Source organism: Hemibagrus wyckioides, linkage group LG05 (genome assembly GCF_019097595.1).
Source record: "Hemibagrus wyckioides isolate EC202008001 linkage group LG05, SWU_Hwy_1.0, whole genome shotgun sequence".
NCBI classification, from domain to species: domain Eukaryota; kingdom Metazoa; phylum Chordata; class Actinopteri; order Siluriformes; family Bagridae; genus Hemibagrus; species Hemibagrus wyckioides.
The window spans coordinates 26,434,259-26,444,258 of NC_080714.1; the positions used below are offsets into that span (position 1 = coordinate 26,434,259).

General features: G+C 45.5%; 1 protein-coding gene across 4 annotated transcripts in view; it reads left to right on the forward strand.

The window, feature by feature from the left end:
• Positions 1-10,000, forward strand: part of nfic (nuclear factor I/C) — a 168,153-nt gene that overhangs the window by 124,427 nt on the left and 33,726 nt on the right. For all 4 annotated transcript variants that reach the window (XM_058388695.1, XM_058388692.1, XM_058388696.1 and 1 more), the window contains exon 5: positions 9,586-9,709. In XM_058388695.1, the coding sequence (XP_058244678.1) occupies positions 9,586-9,709 (124 nt within the window). The remainder of the gene's footprint in view (positions 1-9,585; positions 9,710-10,000) is intronic.

Below are 10,000 nucleotides of genomic sequence, written 5' to 3' on the forward strand. Positions count from 1 at the left end.
AGTGAAACAGTGAGTGAGTGAAACAGTCAGTGAGTGAAACAGTGAGTGAGTGAGTGAGTGAGTGAGTGAAACAGTGAGTGAGTGAGTGAGTGAGTGAGTGAAACAGTGAGTGAGTGAGTGAAACAGTGAGTGAGTGAAACAGTGAGTGAGTGAGTGAGTGAAACAGTCAGTGAGTGAAACAGTGAGTGAGTGAAACAGTCAGTGAGTGAAACAGTGAGTGAGTGAGTGAGTGAGTGAAACAGTGAGTGAGTGAAACAGTGAGTGAGTGAAACAGTGAGTGAGTGAGTGAGTGAGTGAAACAGTGAGTGAGTGAAACAGTGAGTGAGTGAAACAGTGAGTGAGTGAAACAGTGAGTGAGTGAGTGAAACAGTCAGTGAGTGAAACAGTGAGTGAGTGAAACAGTGAGTGAGTGAAACAGTGAGTGAGTGGTGAGCAGGTGAGGTGAAACAGTGAGTGAGTGAAACAGTCAGTGAGTGAAACAGTGGTGAGTGGTGAGTGAGTGAAACAGTGAGTGAGTGAAACAGTGGTGGTGAGTGAAACAGTGAGTGAGTGAAACAGTGGTGGTGGTGGTGAGTGGTGGTGAGTGAGTAAAGTGGTGAAACAGTGGTGGTGGTGAGTGAAAGTGAGTGGTAAGTGGTGAGTGAGTGAAACAGTGGTGAGTGAGTGGTGAGTGGTGAGTGGGGTGAGTGAAACAGTGGTGGTGAGTGAGGTGAGTGGTGGTGGTGAGTGAGTGAGTGAGTGAGGTGAGTGGAGTGGTGGTGGTGAGTGAGTGAAACAGTGGTGGTGAGTGAGTGAAACAGTGAGTGAGTGAAACAGTGAGTGAGTGGTGAAACAGTGAGTGAGTGAGTGAAACAGTGGTGAGTGAGGTGGTGAGCAGTGGAGTGAAACAGTGAGTGAGTGAAACAGTGGTGAGTGAGTGAAACAGTGAGTGAGTGAGTGAAACAGTGAGTGAGTGAGTGAAACAGTGGTGAGTGAGTGAAACAGTGGTGAGTGAAACAGTGGTGAGCAGTGGTGGTGGTGAGTGGTGAGTGAGTGAAACAGTGAGTGAGTGAGTGAAACAGTGGTGGTGAGTGAAACAGTGAGTGAGTGAGTGAAACAGTGAGTGAGTGAGTGAGTGAGTGAGTGTGAGTGAGTGAGTGAAACAGTGAGTGAGTGAGTGAAACAGTGGTGAGTGAGTGAACAGTGAGTGAGTGAGGTGAAACAGTGAGTGAGTGAGTGAAACAGTGGTGGTGAGTGAAACAGTGGTGAGGTGAGTGAAACAGTGAGTGAGTGGAGTGAAACAGTGAGTGAGGTGAAACAGTGAGTGAGTGAGTGGTGGTGAGTGAGTGAAACAGTGAGTGAGTGAGTGAAACAGTGGTGGTGAGTGGTGAGTGAAACAGTGGTGAGTGGAGTGAAACAGTGAGTGGTGAGTGAAACAGTGAGGTGAGTGGAGTGAAAGGTGGTGAGTGGTGGTGGTGAAACAGTGGTGAGTGAAACAGTGAGTGAGTGGTGAGCAGTGGTGAGTGAGTGAAACAGTGAGTGGTGGTGGTGAGTGGTGGTGAGTGTGAGTGAGTGAAACAGTAAGTGAGTGAAACAGTGAGTGAGTGAGTGAAACAGTGAGTGAGTGAGTGAGTGAGTAAGTGAGTGAGTGAGTGAAACAGTGAGTGAGTGAAACAGTGAGTGAGTGAGTGAAACAGTGAGTGAGTGAAACAGTGAGTGAGTGAAACAGTGAGTGAGTGAAACAGTGAGTGAGTGAGTGAAACAGTGAGTGAGTGAAACAGTGAGTGAGTGAAACAGTGAGTGAGTGAAACAGTGAGTGAGTGAGTGAGTGAAACAGTGAGTGAGTGAAACAGTGAGTGAGTGAAACAGTGAGTGAGTGAGTGAAACAGTCAGTGAGTGAAACAGTGAGTGAGTGAAACAGTCAGTGAGTGAAACAGTGAGTGAGTGAGTGAGTGAGTGAAACAGTGAGTGAGTGAAACAGTGAGTGAGTGAGTGAGTGAGTGAAACAGTGAGTGAGTGAAACAGTGAGTGAGTGAGTGAGTGAGTGAAACAGTGAGTGAGTGAAACAGTGAGTGAGTGAGTGAGTGAGTGAAACAGTGAGTGAGTGAAACAGTGAGTGAGTGAAACAGTGAGTGAGTGAGTGAAACAGTCAGTGAGTGAAACAGTGAGTGAGTGAAACAGTGAGTGAGTGAGTGAAACAGTCAGTGAGTGAAACAGTGAGTGAGTGAAACAGTGAGTGAGTGAAACAGTGAGTGAGTGAGTGAAACAGTCAGTGAGTGAAACAGTGAGTGAGTGAAACAGTCAGTGAGTGAAACAGTGAGTGAGTGAGTGAGTGAGTGAAAAAGTGAGTGAGTGAAACAGTGAGTGAGTGAGTGAGTGAGTGAAACAGTGAGTGAGTGAAACAGTGAGTGAGTGAGTGAAACAGTCAGTGAGTGAAACAGTGAGTGAGTGAAACAGTGAGTGAGTGAGTGAAACAGTGAGTGAGTGAAACAGTGAGTGAGTGAAACAGTCAGTGAGTGAAACAGTCAGTGAGTGAGTGAGTGAGTGAAACAGTGAGTGAGTGAAACAGTCAGTGAGTGAAACAGTGAGTGAGTGAAACAGTCAGTGAGTGAAACAGTGAGTGAGTGAAACAGTGAGTGAGTGAAACAGTGAGTGAGTGAAACAGTGAGTGAGTGAAACAGTCAGTGAGTGAAACAGTGAGTGAGTGAAACAGTCAGTGAGTGAAACAGTGAGTGAGTGAAACAGTCAGTGAGTGAAACAGTGAGTGAGTGAAACAGTGAGTGAGTGAAACAGTCAGTGAGTGAAACAGTGAGTGAGTGAAACAGTGAGTGAGTGAAACAGTGAGTGAGTGAAACAGTCAGTGAGTGAAACAGTGAGTGAGTGAGTGAAACAGTGAGTGAGTGAAACAGTGAGTGAGTGAAACAGTGAGTGAGTGAAACAGTGAGTGAGTGAGTGAAACAGTGAGTGAGTGAAACAGTCAGTGAGTGAAACAGTGAGTGAGTGAAACAGTGAGTGAGTGAAACAGTCAGTGAGTGAAACAGTGAGTGAGTGAAACAGTGAGTGAGTGAGTGAAACAGTGAGTGAGTGAAACAGTGAGTGAGTGAAACAGTGAGTGAGTGAAACAGTGAGTGAGTGAAACAGTGAGTGAGTGAAACAGTGAGTGAGTGAGTGAAACAGTGAGTGAGTGAGTGAAACAGTGAGTGAGTGAAACAGTGAGTGAGTGAGTGAAACAGTGAGTGAGTGAAACAGTGAGTGAGTGAGTGAAACAGTGAGTGAGTGAAACAGTGAGTGAGTGAGTGAGTAAGTGAGTGAGTGAGTAAGTGAGTGAGTGAAAGAGCACACTTCCACATGTTTAATCTGTAGCGTGTTGAAGAATCCATACAGCAGTCAGACTGACCGATATCGAGTCCAGCCACGTGGCGATTTGACTCTGTAGTGAAGCGGATCTGACGGTTTGTGCTGACTCGCAGAAGCGTCTGTAATTATACACACTACTGACTCTCATTACGTTCTCCTGGGAAGATTTAATCTGCATAACGAGTTTGTTTGTCTTCTGCAGTACGCGAATGTCCCACTAATGAAATAATCGAAAGCAGCACAGGGGACATGTAAAAGAGAAAGCTTCACGTTTCTACTCGGTCACTGCTGAGGAGATGGACTGAAAACCGGGGGATGATTTCTGATATTCTGTTATATTATGAAATATATCTACAATATCATGTCATATATGAAGGTATATAGGATCAGGTTAAAGTGTAGATTATAGAAATGCTATGTTTAGCAATTACCTTGCAAGCTAAAGCAGAATAATCGATGGCGCTCAGCTGTTCTGGTCTGTTTCTATTTTTGTCTCGGTTACTGTGAGGAGTAAACGATGTCGCTGTATGAAGTGTCATATATCCAGCATGTTGTTTAGATCTTGAGGGAAATAAAGCTAAGGTGTGCTCCAGATACTCCTTCCGAGATTTCCCTTCAGATGAGATGTGATTTATACCTGAACAGAACAGTTTTAGCTCAGCTCACTGTATCATGTTGTGTTTTTTTGGTGATAAAGTACACAGATCAGGCATAACATTATGACCAATGAGAGGTGAAGTGAATAAGACTGAGTATCTCCTCATCATGGCACCTGTTAGTGGGTGTGATATATTAGGCAGCAAGTGAACATTTTGTCCTCAACGTTGATGTGTTAGAATCAGGGAAAATGGACAAGCATAAGGATTTGAGTGAGTTTGACATAGGGTCAAATTGTGATGGCTAGACCACTGGATCAGAGCATCTCCAAAACTGCAGCTCTTGTGGGGTGTTCCCGGTCTGCAGTGGTCAGTATCTATCAAAAGTGGTCCAAAGAAGGAACATTGGTGAACCGGCGACAGGATCATGGGCGGCCGAAGCTCATTGATGTATGTAGGCCCGTGTGATCCGACGAGTAGACGAGCTACTGTTGCTCAAATTGCTGAAGAAGTTAATGCTGGTTCTAAAGGAAAAGTGTCAGAATACACAGTGCAGGACGGGTCAGGGCTGTTTTGGCAGCAAAAGGGGGAATAACACAATATTAGGCAGGTGGTCATAATGTTATGCCTGATCAGTGTTTATGTTGAATGAGGTAGTGGAAAGGGATGTATTGTGACATCACATGAGAGGGTTTTCTCTCACACTTGTCCAAAAATATGCTGTTAGGCAAAATGTCTGCTCTTACGGGCAAATAAGTGTGTGAATGTGGGGGAGGTGTCTAGGGGTGTGTGATGTCCTGTGATGGACAGCAGGCTTTCCAAGAAACAGCTCTGGGTTCCACTATGACCCCTGTCCAGAATAAAACAGTTACCGAAGATGAATGAAATGGTTTCACTCATTGTCATCGATTCATCCATCCATCCATCCATCCACCCACCCATCCCTTTATCCCTCCAGCCAGCCACCCACCCACCCATCCCTTTATCCCTCCATCCATCCAGCCAACCACTCATCCATCCCTTCAATCATCCATCCATCCACCCATCCATCCATCCATCCATCCATCCCTTCATCCATCGATCCATCCATCCCTTCATCCATCCCTTCATCCATCCATCCATCCATCTATTTTCTGAAACCCCTGAAGCACAGGGAGAACATGCAAACTCCACACACTCAGGACAGAGATGGGAATTGACCCCCAACCCTTAAGATAAAAAAAAACAATTTATCATTAAAAAAAATTCTACATTTTAAGAACATATTTTTTGTTGTTGTATAGAATTGATAAAATAAATTAAACTACCAATTTTTTTTAAATAAAGTGAAATAAGCTGTACGGTTCTCCCTTTTAAGACTTTTATCTCATGTCCAGTTTCATTTTAAACTTCCTCTGTAGTGTAGAGCAGGACAACGTCCCACTGCAGCCTCGTCCCCTGAGACTCTCTCTAACCTATTAAACAGCCATGTATACTGCAGTACTGGCCTTTAGGGCTGTAAATCACAGTCCACTGCTCGCCTGTGCACTACGTACCGTCACCCTGCAGTGGATCACACTGCAGCACTGCTCATAATCCACACTGCAACCACAACAACATATTCAGCTGAGGTTAAAGTTCAGAGTGAGTGAGTGTGTGAGTGAGTGAGTGTGTGAGTGTGTGAGTGTGTGAGTGAGTGAGTGAGTGTGTGAGTGTGTGAGTGTGTGAGTGAGTGTGTGAGTGAGTGAGTGTGTGAGTGTGTGAGTGTGTGAGTGTGTGAGTGAGTGAGTGAGTGTGTGAGTGAGTGAGTGTGTGAGTGTGTGAGTGAGTGTGTGAGTGAGTGAGTGTGTGAGTGTGTGAGTGTGTTAGTGAGTGAGTGTGTGAGTGAGTGAGTGAGTGAGTGAGTGTGTAAATGAGTGAGTGTGTAAGTGAGTGAGTTTGTAAGTGTGTAAGTGAGTGTGTGAGTGAGTGAGTGAGTGAGTGAGTGAGTGTGTGAGTGTGTGAGTGAGTGTGTGAGTGAGTGAGTGAGTGAGTGAGTGTGTGAGTGAGTGAGTGAGTGAGTGAGTGAGTGTGTGAGTGTGTTAGTGTGTGAGTGTGTGAGAGTGTGAGTGAGTGTGAGTTTGAGTGTGAGTGAGTGAGTGAGTGTGAGTGAGTGTGAGTGAGTGAGTTTGAGTGTGTGAGTGTGTGAGTGAGTGAGTGTGTGTGAGTGAGTGTGTGAGTGTGTGTGAGTGTGAGTGAGTGTGAGTGAGTGTGAGTGAGTGAGTGTGTGAGTGAGAGTGAGTGAGAGTGAGTGAGTGAGTGTGTAAGTGTGTAAGTGGGGGAGTGTGTAAGGGAGTGAGTGTGTGTGAGTGTGTGAGTGAGTGAGTGTGAGTGAGTGTGTGAGTGTGTGAGTGTGTGTGAGTGTGTGAGTGAGTGAGTGAGTGTGTAAATGAGTGAGTGTGAGTGAGTGAGTGAGTGAGTGAGTGAGTGAGTGTGAGTGTGTGAGTGAGTGAGTGAGTGAGTGAGTGTGAGTGTGTGAGTGAGTGTGAGAGTGTGAGTGAGTGAGTGAGTGTGAGTGTGTGAGTGAGTGTGAGTGAGTGAGTGATTGAGTGAGTGATTGAGTGTGTGTGTGAGTGAGTGAGTGATTGAGTGAGTGAGTGTGTGAGTGAGTGAGTGTGTGAGTGAGTGAGTGAGTGAGTGAGTGTGTAAATGAGTGAGTGTGTAAGTGTGTAAGTGAGTGAGTGTGTAAGTGAGTGAGTGAGTGAGTGAGTGTGTGAGTGTGAGTGAGTGAGTGAGTGTGTAAGTGAGGTAGTGTGTAAGTGAGTGAGTGAGTGTGTGAGTGTGTGAGTGTGAGTGAGTGAGTGAGTGAGTGAGTGAGTGTGTGAGTGAGTGAGTGTGTGAGTGTGAGTGAGTGAGTGAGTGAGTGTGTGAGTGAGTGAGTGTGTGAGTGTGTTAGTGAGTGAGTGTGTGAGTGAGTGAGTGAGTGAGTGAGTGTGTGAGTGTGTTAGTGAGTGAGTGTGTGAGTGAGTGAGTGAGTGAGTGAGTGAGTGAGTGAGTGAGTGTGTGAGTGTGTGAGTGAGTGAGTGAGTGAGTGAGTGTGAGTGAGTGTGTGAGTGAGTGAGTGTGTAAGTGTGTGAGTGAGTGAGTGTGTTAGTGTGTAAGTGTGTGAGTGAGTGAGTGTGTGAGTGAGTGTGTGAGTGTGTGAGTGTGTGAGTGTGTGAGTGTGTAAGTGTGTGAGTGTGTGAGTGTGTGAGTGTGTGAGTGTGTGAGTGAGCGAGTGAGTGAGTGAGTGAGTGAATGTGTGAGTGAGTGAGTGAGTGAGTGTGAGTGAGTGAGTGAGTGTGTGAGTGAGTGAGTGAGTGAGTGTGTGAGTGAGTGAGTGTGTGAGTGAGTGAGTGAGTGTGTGAGTGTGTGAGTGTGTGAGTGAGTGAGTGTGTGAGTGTGTGAGTGAGTGAGTGTGTGAGTGTGTGAGTGAGTGTGAGTGTGTGAGTGAGTGAGTGAGTGAGTGAGTGAGTGTGTAAATGAGTGAGTGTGTAAGTGAGTGAGTGTGTAAGTGTGTAAGTGAGTGAGTGTGTGAGTGAGTGAGTGAGTGAGTGAGTGAGTGAGTGTGTGAGTGTGTTAGTGAGTGAGTGTGTGAGTGAGTGAGTGAGTGAGTGAGTGTGTAAATGAGTGAGTGTGTAAGTGAGTGAGTGTGTAAGTGAGTGAGTGTGTGAGTGAGTGAGTGAGTGTGTGAGTGTGTGAGTGTGTTAGTGAGTGAGTGTGTGAGTGAGTGAGTGAGTGTGTAAATGAGTGAGTGTGTAAGTGAGTGAGTGTGTAAGTGTGTAAGTGAGTGAGTGTGTGAGTGAGTGAGTGAGTGAGTGTGTGAGTGTGTGAGTGAGTGTGTGAGTGTGTGAGTGAGTGAGTGAGTGAGTGAGTGTGTAAGTGTGTAAGTGAGTGAGTGTGTGTGTGAGTGAGTGAGTGAGTGTGTGAGTGAGTGAGTGAGTGTGTGAGTGAGTTAGTGAGTGTGTGAGTGAGTGTGTGAGTGAGTGAGTGAGTGAGTGTGTAAATGAGTGAGTGTGTAAGTGAGTGAGTGTGTAAGTGTGTAAGTGAGTGAGTGTGTAAGTGAGTGAGTGAGTGTGTGAGTGTGTGAGTGTGAGTGAGTGAGTGAGTGTGTAAGTGATTGAGTGTGTTAGTGAGTGAGTGTGTGAGTGTGTGAGTGTGAGTGAGTGTGTAAGTGAGTGAGTGAGTGAGTGAGTGTGTGAGTGTGAGTGAGTGAGTGAGTGTGTGAGTGAGTGTGTGTGTTAGTGAGTGAGTGTGTGAGTGAGTGAGTGAGTGTGTAGAGTGAGTGAGTGAAGTGAGTGAGTGTGAGTGAGTGTGTGAGTGAGTGAGTGTGTAAGTGAGTGTGAGTGAGTGTGTGAGTGAGTGAGTGAGTGAGTGTGTAAGTGTGTAAGTGAGTGAGTGTGTGTGTGAGTGAGTGAGTGAGTGTGTGAGTGAGTTAGTGAGTGTGTGAGTGTGTGTGTGAGTGTGTGAGTGAGTGTGTGAGTGAGTGAGTGAGTGAGTGTGTGTGTAAATGAGTGAGTGTGTAAGTGAGTGAGTGTGTAAGTGTGTAAGTGAGTGAGTGTGTGAGTGAGTGAGTGAGTGAGTGAGTGTGTGAGTGTGTGAGTGAGTGTGAGTGTGTGAGTGAGTGTGTGAGTGAGTGAGTGAGTGAGTGTGTAAATGAGTGAGTGTGTAAGTGAGTGAGTGTGTAAGTGTGTGAGTGAGTGTGTGAGTGAGTTAGTGAGTGTGTGAGTGTGTTAGTGAGTGAGTGTGTGAGTGAGTGAGTGAGTGTGTAAATGAGTGAGTGAGTGAGTGAGTGTGTGAGTGAGTGAGTGAGTGAGTGTGTGAGTGTGTGAGTGAGTGTGAGTGTGTGAGTGAGTGTGTGAGTGAGTGAGTGAGTGAGTGAGTGTGTAAATGAGTGAGTGTGTAAGTGAGTGAGTGTGTAAGTGTGTAAGTGAGTGAGTGTGTGAGTGAGTGTGTGAGTGTGTGAGTGAGTGAGTGAGTGAGTGTGTGAGTGTGTGAGTGAGTGTGAGTGAGTGAGTGAGTGAGTGTGTAAATGAGTGAGTGTGTAAGTGAGTGAGTGTGTAAGTGTGTAAGTGTGTAAGTGAGTGAGTGTGTGAGTGAGTGAGTGAGTGAGTGAGTGAGTGAGTGTGTGAGTGTGTGAGTGAGTGTGTGAGTGAGTGTGTGAGTGTGTAGTGTGTAGTGAAGTGGTGAGTGAGTGAGTGTGAGGTGAGTGGTGAGTGTGTGAGTGAGTGTGTGAGTGAGTGAGTGAGTGAGTGTGTGAGTGGTGAGTAGTGAGTGAGTGTGTAAGTGAGTGAGTGTGTAAGTGTGTAAGTGTGTAAGTGAGTGAGTGTGTGAGTGAGTGAGTGAGTGAGTGAGTGTGTGAGTGTGTGAGTGAGTGTGTGAGTGAGTGTGTAAATGAGTGAGTGTGTAAATGAGTGAGTGTGTAAGTGAGTGAGTGTGTAAGTGTGTATGTGAGTGAGTGAGTGATACATATGTACTATATATATATATATATTAGATGTCTGAAACTACATATATGTCATAAGAATAATGTAACTTCAAAGCAGTTTTTTTAGGTTTTCAGTCACTTTAACCTGTCTGTGTGTGTGTGTGTCTGTGTTTATGTGTGTGTGTGTTCGTGTGTGTGTGTGTTGTTTATTTTGTTTTTAATGTGTAGCGCCGGTGGTGACAGGAACAGGGCCAAACTTCTCTCTCGGGGAGCTGCAGGGACACCTGGCTTACGATCTGAACCCTACAGGCGTGACCATGAGGAGAACCCTGCCCAGCACCTCCTCTAGCGGGTCAGTATATACACACACACACACACAAACAAACAAACAAAAACAAACAAACAAACAAAACAAACGGACAAAGTTCCTGACCAATTGACGCTACATAGGTGTTAGTAATGTAAAGTGTTGAAAAAGACTCTCTCCGGTGTTCATAATCATTTATAATCACTCTCTCCGGTGTTTATAATCATTTATAATCACTCTCTCCGGTGTTCATAATCATTTATAATCACTCTCTCCGGTGTTTATAATCATTTATAATCACTCTCTCCGGTGTTCATAATCATTTATAATCACTCT